Source organism: Ylistrum balloti, unplaced genomic scaffold (genome assembly GCF_031769215.1).
Source record: "Ylistrum balloti isolate Yb309-2 unplaced genomic scaffold, AGI_CSIRO_Ybal_v1 Utg370312, whole genome shotgun sequence".
NCBI lineage: Eukaryota > Metazoa > Mollusca > Bivalvia > Pectinida > Pectinidae > Ylistrum > Ylistrum balloti.
The window spans coordinates 1232938-1254950 of NW_026782231.1; the positions used below are offsets into that span (position 1 = coordinate 1232938).

General features: G+C 35.4%; 1 protein-coding gene across 1 annotated transcript; it reads left to right on the forward strand.

The window, feature by feature from the left end:
* The first annotated feature begins 260 nt into the window (after positions 1–260).
* On the forward strand, positions 261–20227 carry LOC132553265 (uncharacterized). Its single transcript, XM_060217497.1, has 5 exons — positions 261–464; positions 13135–13191; positions 16624–16810; positions 17829–18007; positions 18266–20227. The coding sequence occupies exons 1-5, from the start codon at positions 261–263 to the stop codon at positions 20225–20227; spliced, it is 2589 nt and encodes an 862-aa protein (XP_060073480.1).
* The last annotated feature ends 1786 nt before the right edge of the window (positions 20228–22013 follow it).

A 22013-nucleotide genomic window follows, 5' to 3' on the forward strand; every position in this document is an offset into this window, starting at 1 on the left:
ACTTTAAAGAGACGATATGCAACAGCGACGATGTTTCATTAAATTATGAAAAATGTTAACATTCACCCTCGAATGATTACTTACTGGCAAATGAACATGAGGAGTTTTCAATTAAACAACACCGTCTTAGTTACCTTGAAATTCAACACTTTATTGAAAACAGAGGAGCATCACATGAACAGCTGATAACCAATTGATTTGATGTTGTAATAGGCGTTTAATTAACACAATTTAAAAGTCTATTTGTCTACTACGACACAATGTCACACGAAAGACGTGAACGAGGTCATAAAAAAGTCATGATGAATGCACCAGTGTTTCGAAGGCTTTGGATATTCATGGCACTTGGGATGATCATAGCCATCTTGGGACTTGTAACTATTGCTGTCCATTTCCTCATAGGGAATATAACCTCCTCCTCAGACTTGACTGAGATTCTGCCGAACTATATAACTGGTCTAGTGGTAAGTACATAGTCGACTTTCACTATTAAGTTTTTACATGATATTGTGTACAACAAGTACACTTGACAAAAAACACCAACGAAATGTATGTGACTAATACCAATACGTGGAGTTCAAGGTCATTTGGATATGAAATGACCTTTCTTGGAGGTCATATTATCCTGTAAGTTTTGATTATGTAGTTGCTTGTGGTGAAAGTTTTTACTTTTTATGGAAATAATTTCAAATGATTTGATCATTATCGTTAGCGAGGTGTTAGCTGAAGGTCGTGGAAATTAAGAATTAATGTGCAATAACATCTCACTGTTTTGGTGAATGTGTTACTGGACTACATGTAGTTCTAAGAGTGGCTGATTTGACCTCTGATGAAAGTCGTACCGAAGTGTATGATCTTTGATCAAGGTCAAGTGACTATCAATTGATAGAAAGTGATCTTTGAGTTATTGAGTGTTGATTTATTTGACCTTGATCAAGGTCACACAAGATACGGTGATCTATGTTTTTTTGAACTATTAGAGTATTGTTATGGATGCATCGTTCTGGCAATGAATTTCTAGGGTTGTTGTAATAATTAACCAAGTCATGATTGACTTATGAAAGGTGTCCAGCTGATCATCATTACTAGTAATGTTATTGAAATCACTTGATAGGAGAATGCGAAAAAAAAACAAAAGATTGAATGTTTTAAGTGTTATTGATATACCATTATCATACATTCTGAATTACAAAAATCTTCATTCTTCACCATATAGCTTTCAGTAATGATGAAAAATCAGGAAAACTCCCCAAATCAATAGTTTGCATGTTTTTTGCAAGGGCTTTACCCATAACGCTGATCCCTATATATGAATATATAAACTTCAAAATTTTAACAGTAGCTGTATATATTCAATCACATTTTATGATGGAATCCATGTATCTGTGTACAGGCCTTCATGTTGTATGTAGCTCAACACACTTTTTTGCCTCTAAAAAAATGTGATCTCTTGCCATGTCAGCAATTATCATTCACCTGAACACACGCACCTAAATCTGTGAAGTTACCTGTTAACGAGAACGATATCAATCTTGTCTCGCCAGATCGTCAGGTAACTCCCGAATTTTACCGTGACAATGACACACCGATTCTCTTGCTTCGTGGCCTTCACAATGCCTCCAATTGAATATTGAGTTTCTTCAGGCAGAATAAACACATTGTAGAGATGGCTATCTGTCCAAATAGAACAGCTGTCCACCAGAGGTGGAATGTTGCCCTGTGTCTAAAGTTCACTTTTGGGGACCTGAATAAAATACGTAATTTGGTTTTCAGTATTTCATTGTCGAGATTTTTTTTACTTTTTAAAGAACCTCTGATTGCTGTAATTTTGCTGGTGAAATAATTTCAGTATAATTTTCCTCCTCAATAATTCACACTGTCTTTTCAATGGAAAATTTGAAGAGATCAGACAACTACAGAATGTAGTTGCCATGTTGAAGACTTCTAATTCTGAGCCAAAACTTTAAACAGGAATTTTATCATAATGATTTCTAGTTTATCTTCAAAATTTTGAAAGTTTACCAAGTCCAAGAGAACAAGCAGCTTCAGACAAAGTTTACCAAGTCCAAGAGACAAGCAGCTTCAGACAAAGTCTTTATCTATAACTGTAATAGAACATCAAGAAATGACAGACATGCTTTTAGAATTTATGATGTTTGACATTTACAATATGCACATTCCAAAAATATTGCAAAAAAATTGGCAAGTGTGACATAAAATTTGTCATAAGGAATTTTTAGTAGAAAGCAGGGATTGACCAAATTTTCTGAGACATTTTTGTCCAACCCTGATATGAACTACATGATGTAATCTAACATTACACTAAAACTACTGCATCCTGTTGTGTTTATCACATAATTTCAAAATATTTAATATGTTTGATATTTGTGGACAATGATTCTACTGTGTATAGCTAGTAATTACACAACTTTATTTATACTACAAAGTTTTGTCAGCTTTACAACATTCTAAGAAGTTTGATTTTCTGAAGAAATAATTATTATTACCATCTTATTGTCAAAATCATCAAAATTTCAAAACAAAATTAAGATACCACAAAAAAATGAAGTTATTTACCTTTAGGGAGAGTATTCACTTGTTGATAGCTGATAAAGTGGATAAACATGTGTCAATCTATTTTGTTTTCAAAATGATTTTAGATAGTATACCATGTTTTGAAATGAGATTATTTGCATAAATATATTCTCATTTCTGAACATGCACACACAGAATGTGCATATTTGTGTTTTGTGTTAAAGTAAGAAATACTTTCAAAGTTTTGTAATTCCATAAAGCTGTTGAAACTTGTCACAGCCCTAGTGTTTACCCCTACTGGGAGGAACACATGCCCTAGGGTCCTCTACTCCTACACATAGACTGGTGGTTGTTACAGCTACAACACTACACCATCGTGACAAGCACTGTCAACTTGATACAAAACTGGACCTCCACTTATTGTCCAGTATACCAACAACATCATTGTGTATGAAGACTATCAGAAGATTGCTATTTTCTACAAAGTGACATTTACATTTTAAGTCTAGTATTAATTATAGAGGAAATGATGTGTTTAGGTTTTCGCTGCGTTGACTAAGCATGATCGACAGCGAACTCTGATATCTACATAAAATGGTGTGTTTTGACATTTTCCAAAATATCACCCAAACTTACTCTGGTATATAGTAGAAGCGTGGGAAATATGTCAGATGTACTGGAGAGCCTAGGGGGACCTGTCGAGTGGGGAGGGGGAGGAGGGCAGCGGAGTGGGGAGGGGAGGAGGGCAGCGGAGTGGGGAGGGGAAGGAGGGCAGCTGAGTGGGAAGGAGGAAGAGGGCAGCGTGTGGCGAGGGGTAGGAGGGCAGCCGAGTGGGGAGGGGGAGGAGGGCAGCCGAGTGGGGAGGGGAGGAGGGCAGCCGAGTGGGGAGGGGGAGGAGGGCAGCTGTGGTAGGGAGATTACCAGACTTTGTTGGTTAGGCTATAGATAGTTTACTCTTTAAAGGTTGATATTTTATCGACTTTAAAGGTTGATTAATGTCTTAAAATACCCAATATTGCTTGTGTCTTTACTTTTTATGTTTGTGTGTGGAGTGTCGGGGATGCCCTTTTTTTTATTTCTCTTTCATTAAATTGGCACAGATCCCTGTTTAAAAAACAAGGAAAGATAAAAAATACTGATGTAACAGTAGTAAGAGATTGATAATTCACATTTACAGAGGGTTTGGGATCTACTAGATATTACAACAAGTTAGAAAATGTCAGATCAGGGACTTTGTCAGCAGTAAGATGAAAAACATGTCGTGAATAGATTCAGAATATTGAATGGCAGTTTTAAGGGTAGAAGTTGGTGTGAAATCTAGATCAGGAACTTACACACTGATTTATTTTGTAACTTTCTGTTCCCAGCCGTAACCTTGAAGAGTTTTTATAATCTAACTCTCACAGGAGACAATTGTTAGATCTTTAGCTGGAAATCACAGAATGATGTCCTTTTATGTCAACTTCCTGGAGAGTAAAAGTTTTTGTTAAGTCTATATATCTATGTAAGAGTTTTGACAGTTTTATCGTCAGTATGGTTCAATATTAATACAGGTTTCTAACAAACGTTTGTCTGATTCGTATCACTAGTATATAGATGTGTGATCAATGAAGTAATAACAACAACATGGACAAGAAAACGGTCACATTTTCTAGGATTTTGGGGACGGTTTACGCTATTTTTTCTGAAAGGTAGTTTGTAACATTTTATTTGTTTAAGGCATGTCGTGATAGAGGGGCAGATTGCCTCGAAATTCTTCAAAAAGAAAATATTTATTGTACACAGATCCTGTGTTGAGGGCTACAGATAAGTCTGTGTGTAATACACAGACACATTTTACAACATTCTATATAATATAGTTACTTTAGGACTCCAGTTTGCCAAATCACGTCAACCTCATTGATCTTGACTAATGAATAATGTGAAAGGAGGCTGGTAACCTGTAGGTAGGACCTGAAATGGTAAACAGTTCAAAATTCACATGGTTTTTATTATTGGATGTTTTTATTAAAGTTTATCCTCCAAAATGGAAATCAAATAAATTGTGTTCTTTTGAAAAGCCACAAAATTTGAGCCCCATCAAAATGTATTCTTTTACAGTATCTGTAGTCATATTTTTATGTGTTTCAAAAGCTGAGAATTCTTTGTGATGCTAACTTGGGGAGGAGGATAAAAGATTTATATACACACCACTTTAAGAAATTGAAGTCTGTAATCAATTACAGTACTTAAGATTTCTAAACCTGTCCTTCAGTGATTTTGTCCTTTTACTGTATACTTACTGTTGACGGGATGTGATGGTTCATCAGCTCCACTACAACAGGTGTTTTTATAGGTCTGTGACTAACGTACTGTAGTATGTATCAGTATGTGGTTCTATACAGAATTGGCACAAGTCATTTAATGTCCCTGGAAAGCACTGAAATAGTCAATTTAATGTCCGTGGAAGGCACTGAAATAATCAATTTAATGTCCGTGGAAAGCATTGAAATAGTCAATTTAATGTCAGTGGAAGGCACTGAAATAGTCAATTTAATGTCCATGGAAGGCACTGAAATAGTCAATTTAATGTCCGTGAAAGGCACTGAAATTGTCAATGTAATGTCCGTGGAAGGCACTGAAATAGTCAATTTAATGTCCGCGGAAGGCACTGAAATAGTCAATTTAATGTCAGTGGAAGGCACTGAAATAGTCAATTTAATGTCCGTGGAAGGCACTTAAATAGTCAATTTAATGTCCGTGGAAGGCACTGAAATAGTCAATTTAATGTCTGCGGAAGGCACTGAAATAGTCAATTTAATGTCTGTGAAAGGCACTGAAATAGTCAATTTAATGTCCGCGGAAGGCACTGAAATAGTCAATTTAATGTCAGTGGAAGGCACTGAAATAGTCAATTTAATGTCCGCGGAAGGCACTGAAATAGTCAATTTAATGTCAGTGGAAGGCACTGAAATAGTCAATTCAATGTCAGTGGAAGGAACTGAAATAGTCAATTTAATGTCCACGGAACGCACAGTATTTTTTTTAATGCCAAACTATGTTAGTCATTTAAGTTAATTGAGGATGAGTTTCCCTGGGTACATGTCTCCATCCAGCCCAGTAATAGTGATTGATATAGGTTGGAAAAACTTGTTTTGCAATTGTTATGAAATAAATTTAATTTGAAAAACAAAAATTAATTCGGGATCATTGTGCAGGGCACCAATTACATCCTATCATATACTCGCTGTTGTTTCTCAGTTGGATGGCAGTTTACCCTGTTAAGGAATCAGGACTTTATGAAAGCAGTATCATTGGGTTTGATGAAGCCTTACAGTTGTACAACATACATGTCAAAACAGCAGTTGATACCCTTTATAACCTAACTTGTTATTTTGAATGATAATAGGTTTTTTTTTACAACTGTCTGACGATTGAATTACGAGGAGTATGGAGGAAACATGCGAGGGAAACTTCATCCATTCTGTACCTTACATAATTATCCATTAAACAAAACGTAACCAGTAACAAATGCTGTTTCCTTTTCCAAGTCTTGTGATACGCCTTGACCCTCCACACTTTGAGTTTATGTTAGCCTGCCTGAACTCAACACAGGTTAAATATGAATTTAATCTATGTATGAAAACTATTGATAAAAAAACAAAACAGAAAAGTTTAGCCCAATTTGACTGCTTATTTAAACAAATACATTAAACTTTTTTTAAGACTTATGTATACACAAGACGTAACACAGAAAGGGGCAATAAGAACTTAATTGTGTTTGTTCTTTTACTATAGCGACAAGAATACTTTTCCTGATCACAAGGTTGTGGAGAAGATTTTGGGTTTAAATGTAAATTTATTTAAATGATTACAGAGTTAAAGTGACAGTTTTTGTATTTTAAAATGAATTTATCTAATGCCTATCAGGATTGGTATCAAAATTTCTGATTTTATCACAGAACAATTACAGCGTCGCTGATTATTTTCATCACAACTCCAGATATATGTAATAAAATGGAAATATCCACATCATGGTGTAGAGCTTTATGGCCAGTTACTTAACAATTGAAATATAATTTCTCTTTTTCCACACGTGTGGATAACAATACAGAAAGACGTTCAGGACCTCTGATCCATGCTTCAGAGATTTCCTTGCCTCACATATTTGATGGGGAACACTTATCTCTGATGTGAAGTTTTGATATCTGTGTACTACGGGTGAACCCTGGGCAAGGATGTCATACTTACTTAACATTCACTAATTCTACCTTAAAAGCAATATTAAAATGTGAACTGGAATAATCACGCTTGTTTTAAATTCAGGATTTTTTTTTCTGTCCTCGATTTTATTTGAATTATATTGAAAATAAGATATTTGAAGAAGCTTTTTGTTTTGGTCTGTTAAAACATTTCACTGAGCCAGAATGATTCTGATTAATGAGGGATTACATTAAAACTCTCCTGATACAGTCACCATTATTAAAAAGACATTTTAGTTTTCAAGTTTCTTTCTCTCAGACACATATATATATTTGCCACAAGAGGTCATCTAGACAATACAGGATGGTCCAATCAATATATCTGTTATAGGTATACATTGATAGCAACAATGTAGTTATCAGTGTACAGATATCATTAAAGAAACACAATACAGATTGTCTCATCCATAACTCTAGTGATGTAACAATGATCAGATAAAATTGACTAATTAACTAAGTCATTAAACCTTAACATTAAACCTTAACATTAAACCTTAACTGATTGATGAACAGTGTAATGTTCATCATCGGTACTATGTGTTTTAACAAAAGCAAAAAAAAGTCATATTATGAATAATGATAAAGATGTCTATTGCTAATAAATTTGATTCTTAAGTTAATTCTAGGTAAGGGAGATAATTTAGGTTAACGTTACAAAAATACAGATATCAATCCACTGTATGATGTATTTACTTTCTAACAGTGTTAATCAGGAACACATTGTCGTCCGGTTATTATATATTATTGTTTACACTGAAAACCTACCCAATTTTAACTGATTATAGATAAATTAAATTGATTTCCCATCACTTGTTTCATTCCCAAGCTGGAATATGTTGAAAGTATAAATCTGTCTGGTGGTTAATTATATAACGAAGCAAGTTAAAATCATGTTCAAAATTTTGAAGTTCAATGAATCATACAACAAATTCCTGAGTTATTGTTATGCTAAATACAGTAATGACGAAAATACAAATTATACTAATCTCTCACAGTAAGCTTTAAAGTACAGATGTAATGAAAGAGTATCCTGTTTGCTTACATTAAAAAGATAAAATGGGGTTTTGTTTAAAGTTCTGGTGAGAAAAGTTTCCACATGAAATAAATATATTGTTGAAGCTTTTGATAGAACAAAGAACATGTAGATCAGTGAAGAAAGCAACCTTTTACAGAGTTGATAATGTATGGGAGCATGATAGCTCCGTCGGTCTAGTGGTGGCCTATGTAACCACAGGTAAATCTGAGGTGTGTAGTTCAACAGTGTTATACTACTACTGGTGGATTGTAGTTTTTAGGCTAAACGTACTCAGTACGCGTAGCCTATTGCGACGGCCTTTCAGACCAAATTTACCGATCCTGGCCTTCTCATTGACAGAAATATCGAAAAGAGTTAGAGCCATCTAGCGGCAATTTTCTGCGTAAATAATGCCACGATTTTTCAAATCACAATTTTAAAAGCATCCAAAATCAGTTATTTTTTAATAACAATACGATAACTTTATATTTCAAAAAAGAAGCACAGTGTGGTTGAACTATTAATAAATTTTAAACAATATATTTTACGGGACTTTCAGTACTTTGATTGAAAGCTGAGAAGCTGACCTATCTATTCTGTCTTGGTTGTGTCCTCAGGCAATATATATAAGTAACCCTGGATGACATATGACTGGCCTTCTGTATGTTGTTCAGTGAGATAGCCACCAGCTGCTACAGGGAAACTCCAGTTAAAATGACCATGGCTTGTCACATGGCGATGAACCCAGCAAGCCATTTAATTAAGCACCAATACAAGTCCTTCATTACAAAAAACATGTAAGCTTTTCTGGTGAGATGTGATGGATTTGCACTTTTATAAACATTTTACCTGACAATAAAGACTACTTCTACAGAGAGAGAACAAACCTTATTCCGGGTCAGGTCACTCTAGTGTTGTGGAGGTCACTTACCTTTAAAACCTTCGTTTTCTCATACTTATATGTACTTTTTTGTGGTTGACTGATCATGGTCATGGTCAGCTACACAAAGGTAGAAAGTCATGAGGAGTACAACAATAATAATGGTATCAGGGTTTGTCAGTCAGGGGGCCGAACTAATGTAATAAAGATTGGTCCAGATATAGATGTCATTGCCATTTTACTAATAGGGACACATATTATATAGAATTATACTACATTTATATAAATTGGGACTATGGACAGGTGTGAAGTGATAAGGTGTAGAGAATGAACAGTGATGACGTACTAATGTCCCTAAATCAGAGATATGTATTATAATAGAGATATGCTTTGATAGATTAGAGACCTGATGTAGTTCAGAAGATTTGTTATTTGTTACGAATATGATCGGTCGGGTCGTTGTTTGGAGAGAACATACAGGAACATGATGAATATCACTCCAAGAGAAAAAGTCACCAACTAATTACACAGTGTACTTATATAGTTCTGATTAATTAAACATTAAACAATTAATTACTAAAACATAGAAACATAAAATTCATATTAGATACAATATTGTTTGTTTGGTGTGTTATCACATGGACAGTCAGGGTTACTTTGTATTGGGGTCTCCTTGTTCTAGTCGGTGGCTTCATCAATGAACAACATGCAGGAGGTATGTCTCATGCCACCCAGAGCAACTAGGGTAAAACATGTTTTGTTCAAGCACACAACCAACACAATACTGTATGGTCGGTTTCATTTAGTTTTTATAGTGATCAATCTGCAATTTATTTTTTCAAGTTCTTTTGAAAAACGTTGAGTCCCATAATGAAAAATACTGGAACATGATAAATATCGCTCCAAGAGAAAAAGTCACCAAGTGATTTCAAGGACTATTTATATAGTTTTATATACAAAAACAATTTTGATGACAACACTTAACTACAAATCACACTGTATATCCAGGAATTCTCTGAGTAATGGTAGATTTATCACTATAGATAACAATGTAGGACAGAAAACATGGGTGATTGTATACAATCTTACATGTGAAATAGAGGTCACATTCTTTTTTTGATAAATGGACTTTACTAAACATGTATTGGTTTATACAAGTCATGGGCTTATCGGAAAATACATACAATATTGGTTGTTACATAAACATATTTAGAAAAAATTAACTCCAATCACAACCCTTCTGACTACCTGTCTATTACTGTAGTTTTATAATGATAAGCCCACCCACAAATTTATAAATGTTTAAAAGGATTTTTCATTTTCTTGTATATGATAATCAAACTCTCTATTGAATCAGAGCTAACACTTTGACCCGAGGACTTACTGCGAGATAAATGGTATAATGTCCGAACCTTGGGGTAGTGGGGTAGTGGAATTCAAGTATAACATCACTGCCAAGTGACAAGAATCAAGGTCTCCAGCATGATAATCTATTACTCAACCTCGGTAGCTTAATCTTTCAGCTGAGTGAGAGAGATCAAATTCATTACTTTATATACAAGCCAGACTGACCTGCGCCTTGGCTTTATACAAATATAACAGTTTACGTTTGGCTGGTTAGAATCAAATTCCTTCATACTTTGTACTATAATATTACAGTAACAAGTTTTGTTAGTATCTATTGATGATAAACAGAGTCAACACCATCATTACATCAGGACAGAGAGCTGGATACCAGGTCAGAGGTTAAAGGACAGAGAGCTGGGTACCAGGTCAGAGGTTATAGGACAGAGAGCTGGGTATCAGGTCGGAGGTTATAGGACAGAGAGCTGGGTACCAGGTCAGAGGTTTTAGGACAGAGAGCTGGGTACCAGATCAGAGGTTATAGGACAGAGAGCTGGGTACCAGGTCAGAGGTTATAGGACAGGGTAGGAAGGTCAGAGGTCACATAGAGAAAACTAATTGCTACCTGTGGATGTTAATGTTGCACTGACTAACCAGCGTCCAGAACTGATTGATGACTGACCAATCAGCGGTCACATTTTGGACATCTGGTCTGAGTGAAGTGTGGGTGAATGTTTAAAGTTTGTAGGTGTGAACTGATTGTTACAGTTATAATGGGGGACCATTTAAACTTGATCACCACTAGACTTATTTATACTGGAAGGACAAGAGTTCACAAACCTGTTGTGTACACGATTTGGTCATTATTTCACTGAAACGCATTTATGTAAAGGAGAATTTAAAGACTGGGATTTCTTTCTATTTGGAGTGTTCGTATTCTTCACCTTTTATCCACAGAGGCTTTTATCACACTGTTTTGTAGCCAGAACTAGACTGTTTTCGTCCTACGCTCAAATTTAATGGTGTTTTTGTTATGTAAAAAGAAGAAATTCTCGAAACATTATTAAAAAAAATTCCTAGTTCATATAGGATGAGTATTTAAGATATGAAATAAAGCTTTGCAGCTGATAAGGAATCGGTGTAAAGCTCGGGAGTTCATTAAAAACGTTTCATGACTTGATAGATTTTAAAATTATGTTTTACAAATATGTTTTTTTTGTTTGTTGTTTATCCCTTTAACTATACTTTAGAAGGTAAAAAAAAACCACCAGTAAAGGTATGAGATCCTGTATATTACCCACCATTGTATAGTCATCAGTAGAAGTTTTACGATTTTCTTTCACTTCCTCTAATGTCTGTGTTGTAAAATATAAAGGAATTTCATATAAATAGGTACAAAATGTTCTTTACTTAGGACACTGATATAAGACATACAGTATATATCTGTCAGGGAGACAGAATTCCCCAGATAGGCAGTAAAAGGTATATAAGACTGTGCCCTGAATACTGTATAAGGATCCTGTAGTAGACAGTATGGTGTTAACACAGCTGATCAGATTTGGTTTCAGACATATGGCTAAGATTCTGAAACCCCATGGTTGGTTGGTACATCCAATGTTACGGACAGTTGGGGTTGAGGGTCTTCATTCACCCATACAGCCTCATCAAAAAAACTCCTTTTCATCAGACAGAATGCGTTTTTTACCAGATACATATATACAGTTAACAGAAGTAGTTCGACACACACTGCTGAAAGAAAATAGACATCTGTAGGACAGAGGTGTGACAGCTGTACATAAATATCAGTGAATATTGAATTACTGAAATATATGCATATTCAGCGATGAGAACAGTTCTATCAAGGAAGTTTTCTGGGGTCTGTTTGGGACAGGTAAATAATATGCCTTGTCTGGATTAAAATATTTATACATAATTACCAAACGTAACACCCTGTACTTCCCAGTGGTAGATTATCTATATAACTTACTAATCTAAAAATGCCTTACTGTTAAAATGAATATCCATGTACACATTTCATCAGCTTATGTCAGTTTATAAAGTTTCATTTAATGGCAGAAAGTAAGGTAAAACTACATTAAGATTATGACAATAGAAAGCTGTATAGGTTTGATTTGAATTTTCAATGTGACTTGTGTGACACACACAAATTTTTGCCCTTTTGTGTCGGCTCTCAGCTATTTTCTGTATGGGATTTTAACATCCTCTATATTCAATAGTGAACAATTATCCTGGGGTTTATAGTGACACATGGTGGTTTCTACTCCAGGTAAAGGAATTTATCAATTATTCTAAATACTTCATTTAGCTCTTTACATGTCTGACCTATGACAGTGAGGGGGTTACCTCAAAAGTGTTTTATAAATACAGATCTGAGAGCATTATGTTGTACAGATTTTACATCAAATTTTATTGAAGATCTCATTCTTTATTTTCTTATTTTGCAGGCCATACAAATGAAATATTTTGACTGATTTTCAATGAACACTTGAAGCTGTAACAAAACAGAAATGGATTTCCAAAACTGATAATAACTCGTAGGAAATAAGCAAAGTTTTTCAGTTTTCTCCCAAACACCTATACGTCTTAACACTTTTACAGATGAGGAAAGAAAGTCAATCTTATTAAAACATAAATATATATGATATACATGTGTCTTCACGATAAGTTTGGCCGTTTCATGAACCTGATCCTGGTTGTGTTGAGTTCTAATTGAGGTAGTTTTGTCTGTTACAGATCAGTGTGGCTGTTTCATGAACCTGATCATGGTTGTGTTGAGTTCTAATTGAGGTAGTTTTGTCTGTTACAGATCAGTTTGGCTGTTTCATGAACCTGATCCTGGTTGTGTTGAGTTCTAATTGAGGTAGTTTTGTCTGTTACAGATCAGTTTGGCTGTTTCATGAACCTGATCCTGGTTGTGTTGAGTTCTAATTGAGGTAGTTTTGTCTGTTACAGATCAGTTTGGCTGTTTCATGAACCTGATCCTGGTTGTGTTGAGTTCTAATTGAGGTAGTTTTGTCTGTTACAGATCAGTTTGGCTGTTTCATGAACCTGATCCTGGTTGTGTTGAGTTCTAATTGAGGTAGTTTTGTCTGTTACAGATCAGTGTGGATGGACTGCTGATAGTAATCTTGTTTTGGAGACGACACATAGCCCTGGTGAGTAGTGTTTATTTGTCTTTCAATGAAACCCCAGTAACGTTACATTATCTATAACTCAGGGGGTGGGCTTATCACAGGACAATGAAATAATATCAGATAGTTAATTACTGTCGAAATGCTACTGAATATACTGTACGGGCGGGCTTATTGATGTCATTATTGTTAAAAGAAAGAAAAAACATTTTTTTTTTTAATTACACTCTTAATTAGGGTTTTTGTTTAAAAAAAACTTTTTTATTTTTTGTTTTATTAAATGGAAAACAACAATAAATGCCACTCGTTTATATAAACTCAGTCTCATGAAATCAGAAATTTTTGTTAAAGAAAACAGTAACAAGTAAAAATACTGTTTAACTAGGAACATTCTTTTTTACTAGCTGACTGTTTTGTTTGCAATATCAATATTAACATTGAATTTGAACAAAAAGTAATCAGTCTTCTCCAAGGTTCAATTTTTTGTAATTTTAACAAAAGCTTGAAAGAAATGGGATTGTATATTTTATCAAAATTATGAAGTGGACTACATTTTGTTTCTCTATTGATTCAATTTTCAAATATCTACTATTTTTTAGAAATGTTATGCTATCCTAGAAAATTTTGATAGATAGAATCCATTGAAAATAACAGCTGTTACAGTAAATGTTTGATTATCATTGAAGTTCCTGAGGTTATGATCACTAACAGTCTCTGCACCAAGATCATCAGTGATCGAAACTCTAGGAATTTGAGGATAGGAGTTAAGGAGCTCATCGTTGTCTTCTCTCTCATCACTTTTATCTTTTTTTTATATGATTTTATTCCAACGTTAAACATAAAATCCAACAAACGAATCCATAAAAAAAGCCACCTGTGTAGTATTTCCCATGGGAAACATCTCAGAACCAAACCTTATGACCTAGAGGTATGTTGAGACGTAAGTGTCAAGGACCTTGTTCTAATTCAAACTAATGAAATATCAGACCCTGGAGATCAAAGCTTTAGACTGGAAGTGTTAGTTGCTGTGTATGTGTAATTCAAATCAATATAAATTTCGAGGATTTTGTTCTTGACATGTAAGAATTTTTTTAAGACATTCATGTTGAGGAGTTGGAGATGACATATCATATACCTGGACGTAATGAAAATGTCAGGTGATCGGAGCAAATCTGTTTTATACAGGTATATAGGACAGGTATATGTGGTCCATCAGACAGGTGTGTAGGTTAACAATTATCATCATGTCAACTTGGTATGTGGTGTTTCATTGTCTCTCTGTCATAGAGCTAGCAGTCGAGTGTAATGTCGGGCAATACAGAGGATATTAGACAAAGCCTTCATGTTTAGGAATACATTTATTGGAGTCCTGGATTCCTGTTTTTCCTACAACTTACCCACAGTTTGAGAAGTGCCCACAGTAACATACAGGATATTTTTGGTCTTTGATAGAATGTGTTTTACTAGTGACACAAATCTTGTGATGGAAAAAGTCACCAATACACAGAACCTGTAACCAACCAACAAAGTCATAAACACTTTGAAAAATTGTGATCTGGACCAACACTCACTAAATATATAATACCAACATGAAACAGAATATTGTGTTTATTTACTGCCGCAGTCTGTTAGGGTTACCAAACAAGTTTTGTTTTGGTGTCTGGTGAACATGTCTTTGTTGTAATAGCTTCCCTGTATTGTATATAATTAATTCACTGTGTTATTAGGGAAGTTACTGGAATCTGAGAGAAGTATACCTTTTACAACAATAATCTTGCATGTCATTCTGTGTGATATTTACGATAATGGAAGTACAGAGTTTAAAGTGTTCAGGGTCCCATGACTGCCTCCTGGATTATCCCTGGTATATTGTGATTACTTTACAAAGTTAAAATAACGTCTTTGTTGTGTCATAAGAAACATCAGTATCTTATGAGGAAATACAGACATCATAACATCGAAAGTTATCATCTTTACTGTGGCCTAAATGCTGTCAACATGTTTCTACCCCAGGCCTTCATTTCCACATTTTTTTACCACATATAAAGGATCTCTGTTGAATATTATCAGATCTCACTCCAAAAATATACATCTGTTTGAAACAAACTTAGTATTGGTTCTCCTATCTAAGTTCCTTACTTCTTTGTCTTGTGATAACTACACCACTAACAATATGTTGTAGGTCTGTTTTGGTCCTTACTACAAAACTAACAATATGTTGTAGGTCTGTTTTGGTCCTTACTACACCACTAACAATATGTTGTAGGTCTGTTTTGGTCCTTACTTTACCACTAAAAATATGTTGTAGGTCTGTTTAGGTCCTTACTACACCACTAACAATATGTTGTAGGTCTGTGTTGGTGCTTACTTTACCACTAACAATATGTTGTAGGTCTGTTTTGGTCCTTACTTCACCACTAACAATATGTTGTAGGTCTGTTTTGGTCCTTACTTCACCACTAACAATATGTTGTAGGTCTGTTTTGGTCCTTACTTTACCACTAAAAATATGTTGTAGGTCTGTTTAGGTCCTTACTACACCACTAGCAATATGTTGTAGGTCTGTTTTGGTGCTTACTTTACCACTAACAATATGTTGTAGGTCTGTTTTGGTCCTGACCTGTTACTTCACCACTAACAATATGTTGTAGGTCTGTTTTGGTGCTTACTTTACCACTAACAATATGTTGTAGGTCATTTTTGGTCCTTATTTCACCACTAACAATATGTTGTAGGTCTGTTTTGGTCCTGACCTGTTACTTCACCACTAACAATATGTTGTAGGTCTGTTTTGGTCCTTACTTCACCACTAACAATATGTTGTAGGTCTGTTTTGGTCCTTACTTTACCACTAAAAATATGTTGTAGGTCTGTTTAGGTCCTTACTACACCACTAGCAATATGTTGTAGGTCTGTTTTGGTGCTTACTTTACCACTAACAATATGTTGTAGGTCTGTTTTGGTCCTTACTTCACCACTAACAATATGTTGTAGGTCTGTTTTGGTCCTTACTTCACCACTAACAATATGTTGTAGGTCTGTTTTGGTCCTTACTTCACCACTAACAATATGTTGTAGGTCTGTTTTGGTCCTCACTTCACCACTAACAATATGTTGTAGGTCTGTTTTGGTCCTTACTACACCACTAACAAGATGTTGTAGGTCTGTTTTGGTCCTTACTTCACCACTAACAATATGGTGTAGGTCTGTTTTGGTCCTTACTTCACCACTAACAATATGTTGTAGGTCAGTTTTGGTCCTTATTTCACCACTAACAATATGTTGTAGGTCTGTTTTGGTCCTTACTTCACCACTAACAATATGTTGTAGGTCTGTTTTGGTCCTTACTTCACCACTAACAATATGGTGTAGGTCTGTTTTGGTCCTTACTTCACCACTAACAATATGTTGTAGGTCTGTTTTGGTCCTTACTTCACCACTAACAATATGTTGTAGGTCTTTGTGGAGGTGGTGTTGTGTTTTGGAGTTGGTGCCTTTTGTGCAGCTTTAGCTGTGCTGACAGGGACCCACATCCTCCAGCCAATCAGAAGTCTTCAGGACTGTATCCATGACAACAACAGAAGGGTGTGTGCTTGTACCAGTAGTTACCGTCGCAATGCTCTTCTCTTAGAGTCAAGTTCAGGTAAGAGAACTCTCATTATATTATCACAAAAATATCTGAGTTTGTAGATGGGTTTTTTGTAATGATTTTTTGGGTTGATAATAGTACCAATTGAAATTATTCTTTATATAAGCCAATGTATTGTTATTCTCATTATTTCACCTGAAAATTTTATTCTTAATTCACCAATTTTCTTCCCTTAAATGAGGCGAAAATTCCCCCATCCAATACATAACAACCTGAGGTAAATAATACTTATCGAGCTTTGTCCTTCATCAAGTATTGTACGTAAAAGTTTCCTTTTTATCCATCTTAATGGTTTAACAATTTTGAATATATTTATCAAATTTGCAACAATGATCTTATACCAAATGAGAGTGAGAAGCTTTACTTAATGATAGACAGACCCCCTCAGGGAGTGGGATGATCGAGGACAGGGGTCACAGAGTACAAAAACTTCAATTTACTTTTCTGAATGGTATTCAGTGATTTTAAGATTCAGTCATGTGACTAGTAAGTCCCGAGATTCTCTCTGATCTGTGGTTAAATCTCATACGGAATTGAAATTATCCTTTTAAAGGATAAACAAATGTAACTATATCTAGATTTTCTATTTTAGGTGGTATTGGGATCAGTAATTATATTGATCATTGAATATTGAAAATAATGGGCACCTTCCAGTCACTAGACCTTTAACTTGTCTGGATATTTTTTTTTTTTTTTGCAGTTCCTCTTAAATTCAGTAGGCATTTATACTGACCATGATTGCCATTGCCTTTGTCTCATTGTGATATACATAATCATTATTATCAATCCATTAGCAAAAATCACTGATGTTTTAAGATGGTTTAATTAGATCACACCAGTTATGTAATTGTTTCAGACTCAATATTGAGCTGCTATGCATATTTATATTACATGTATATGATTTACGTATGTCAGTTTATTCATTCATATCTGTTATTGCCAGATGGAATCTGATATTCAATATGTAACAATGCTCTAAATGGTACCGACATAAGTTGTCCTGATATTACAGACCCAAGTCTCTACACGTTTGATGGCACCATCAGCTGTACTTCTGTAGAAGACATCCTGCCTATCTTCCTGTACGTACAAATTGGACTGTTTGCCATCGTCTTTATCTTGTGTGTCACCACAAAAATCCTCGCTTTTCTGGTTTTGAGGCTGGAGAGAACATCCCTGTCAACACTACAGGTAATTTATTACAGTCCAGGTAGTTATCTCCCCTGTCATATTAAGTGGTAGTTATAACTGTTATCGCCCTTGTTGTACTAGCTTGTATTGATCTCTTGTCATGTTTTATCTATTTATTATGAAATCTGTTTTTTAAAAGATATATTTTGAGCTGAAGTGAGGTTTTTACTGTATAGCTAGCACCTAAAAATCTTGAACCAAAAACCTGACACTGAAGTAATGTACACAGAAATATTGATATGGACAATTGTGTTACAGGAGGAAACGTACGAGGAAATCTTCACCGTCAGTGGCAGTTCCTGTTCTGATTTGACCAGCGAGGATGAAGTGACACTTCAAACAGGATCAAACATCAGCTCTGCACCAAATTGTATCAATCCTGCAGTGAAAGGATTTTCTGATTCTGTTAGTCAAAAACACAATGGAATATATGCCCAGCCTGCAGGGATACTAAAGAATCTGGACCAAACTGTGACTCCTTTATCTGACTTCCCATCTACCAATCGTTTACTGAGGTCTAAGTCATGTGACTCAATTGATGAGATTTATGCTCGCAGTGCTAAAGGACCAGGAAGTGAGCAGCTTCCTGAGAAAGGTAAAGGGAAGTTAAAGGAACACAGGAGAAGGGAGAGAAGGGCAGTAACTCTCCACAATTTAGACTCTAAGCAATTAATGTCTGTTCTAAGCCTTCACATGCGATATTTGGAGGAAACAGAGACATTGAAATCCCAAAGCAAACTCGAAACACAGAACGACGCCATTCCCATTGACCTGAAGCGAAGGGCCATAACTCCACAACCCTATCACCTTAAATATGGTCAAACAAGTACATTGCCACGAACTGTGAGGTCACACACACCGCAGCCAAACCAGAGGCTGACAGACAAACAAGAGTGTCAATACCGTGTGATGATGAAACAGCTGACAGATTCACCAAAAGGAAAAACACTACAAAATACACAACAAATTAAAACAAATTCTATTGGCTCTCCATTACAGCAGGCTAAAAATCCAACCAATCATCACCATCCGAACAAAATTATTATGGGTACCTCACACTCCCTTCCCAATCACAGACGTAATGAAATTGAATCTGTAGGCAGCGAGTCTGTTGATGTAAGCGAAATAGATGAAGATGTAAATATTAAACAGATGCCTAAATCACGACCATCAGTGAAAAACTACTTCCTACCTCCACAGCCTGTCCATAGGTCTAAATCATTAACACCTCCCCACCTACCCGAACTACAGCACAGGTCAGGGGTCAATAAAGGTCAACTTCCTCCACAGCCAATCAAACGTGGTGATGACAATAAACTACCAAAAGACCCTGTTCACAGAGGCTCGGCATTTGAAGTAGTGGGAAACGCAGGACTCTTGCCAGGTCTCCTCGGTAACGGGATGTATGCAAGACCAGGAGACATCCAGTGTGAGAAAGTGTTACGTGAGAACTTTCAGTTGTATGAGAATCCATTTCTGCTTAATAACAGTGGACAAAAAACATACATACAACCCAACTTTACCTTATCCAATCACTCGGCTAGATCTTTGCCCCCACCCCCCTATGCCCCGCCCCCATCCTATAAACATTTCATGTCCCTTTCACAGGATGGGTCCCTTAGTGATATGGTTGACGACGAAAGTATGGATGGCTCTCTTCACAACAATCAAAATGGACGATCAAAAACCAAACCAACTGTTACTAATGGTAACCGATCAGAAGTGACAATATCTAGTGATGATGATGTGTTTCTACCTGAGGACAAAGTAGTCTACAGTCAGGTTGCCAAGCGACCGACACATCACCATGGTGACAAGGTCTCTCCACATCATCAATACCATATGCCTTACAGTCATTATCCCCCTCATCGCGACCACACCACGCCTCCTCGGGACCCCCTGACACTTCCTCCACGACAACCGTGTGACCCTAGAACACCTCCACCCCAGGACAACAACTATAATGTGTATGCAAACTATAGTATGTATCAGAGGACACATCCTCAAAATTCTGTGTGGACAAGAGCGGGGAACTATCCTCATGCCAACAACTACGAGGAAATTGATGACCTGGATGTAAACATGACGTATTCATACGATGATAGTTCATCGTGCGGTATGTCTAGTCAGGCGTCCTTGTTACCACAGGAGCAAAAACAATGGTCACATCCTCATCCTTTCACAGGTGGGGAGCCAGAGGTTCTGGAAACTATGATATAGTAAATTCAGGGGGGATTTGGTGGTTCCTGGTATAATCTTACTAGGGATAGCAAAGGACAGGACCCTGCAGTGCCTTTACTGTTGGGTAACCCAACGGTTATGGAAACCATGACTTAAAGAGGCCGTACCCTTTCATTCAAGAGAACTCTTTAAAAAAAAAGACATTCAAATATTTTAATAGATTTAAAAAGCTAGTGCAGCTTTCAAAACCGAGTTGAACACTATTGGAGATCACAGCAAAGCGCTGTAACATGTCTGAAAAAGACAACAAAATGCTTTAATAGATAATAGAGAAGATGGTGAAACACCATATCGGTTTTCTGATTTATCTGAAATAAGTGTGGTATGCTATATAATAGAAATGAAGTACCACATTAGATTTAAAGAACATTTCCGTACAAACCTGTGAAATTCTATGTAAGAAGTGCCATACTTAACCTATCATCAAGACATGCCTGTGTTTTATCACGAGGGCGTGCCTGTGTTTTCAGTGTATTATCATGATTTATCCTAGAGGATTCCAAAAAAGTCAAACTTGTTTGGATTATACTTTGTAAATGTACTTTGTCACTATTATAAATAACCAGCATCAATTAACACCATGAAGAATTAGTTCATTCTTATTTTAGTACAAGAATCACTATAATAACATTACTGCTGAAGTAAGCTTACACTACTTTGATTGAGGTATTTACCAAACCAATTATACTGACTTTTTTTTCCAATTAATTATACCTGTGTTGATGGAAGATTAGGAAATCCTCTGTTGACTTTGGACACATGGGTAAGTGTTTTCTAGAGGTTGGGGAGGGCGTAAGAGAGGCAAAGTCAAGAGACTGTTCAATGTGTGGCAATAAAATGTGTAATTATTTTTTGACTGGTTATAAACAATTAGAAGTCTGGAATTGATGAACATCGAAACTCAAGCCCTTTATTTAGTGATGGAAATATGTGACCTATACCTAGGATGGCATTCAAATAATAATTATAGAATCAAAAGAGTTATTTTCATATGTATGTCATATGTGAATAAAAAAATATGTCCGAATACTTGGACCATAAACATGATGATTTGGTGCTGAGAATTGTGTGGTAGTGATGTTGTGTTATTAAAAGATAAAAACCTGTCAGATTTTTAAAAAAAACTTTGAAAAGTGTTGTTTTAATTGTTTTAACTTTCAGATGGTGCTTTTTATTGGGAAATAATTTTTATAAAATTCTTCATGTTAAGTATTGTATGTACTAGTTAGGTTCCATTTTGAATCAAAACAAAACAATGTCTTACAAAATCCAAATTGTTTGTAGAAAAGTTTTGTTGATATTATTTTCTTTATAATTTTCCGTACATATTTGTATATATAAAGAATATTAAGGAAATACTAGAATGATTTCCAAGACCTCTCACTGTTAAATATTTGTGTAGTGTTTAGTCTCTTTTCAGTTTTTATGAAAATTCACTTTTTAATTTTGTCACAGTTCAATTTTTTAAGTAGAAGATTAGTCAGATTTATATGTATGTTTTAATCAACAACTTTTTACTTTTTTTTTTTTTATTTCATTTCCAAAATAAATGTTGTACAAAAGAGACACAAGATAATACTACCTTGCATTACAACATTAGAATTAAATACAGTAAAGCTAATCATGTTTCTTCCATGTCCTTGCTGGCTAAGACATTTTATATTTCAAATGTCTTCTGAATTCCACCACTGGGATTCGGCTCAAACTTATTAGAAATGATCCTAACATGGTCATGCTAAACTTCCTTTTTATTGACAAATTATAC

What these genes read in the sequence shown, in the direction of transcription:
- LOC132553265 (XM_060217497.1), top strand. Translation starts at nt 261, where the DNA reads ATGTCACACGAAAGACGTGAACGAGGTCATAAAAAAGTCATGATGAAT. An exon ending in ACTATATAACTGGTCTAGTG is followed by an intron (nt 465 to 13,134) that starts GTAAGTACATAG and finishes TGTCTGTTACAG; the next exon opens with ATCAGTGTGGATGGACTGCT. An exon ending in TCTCTTAGAGTCAAGTTCAG is followed by an intron (nt 16,811 to 17,828) that starts GTAAGAGAACTC and finishes CTGATATTACAG; the next exon opens with ACCCAAGTCTCTACACGTTT.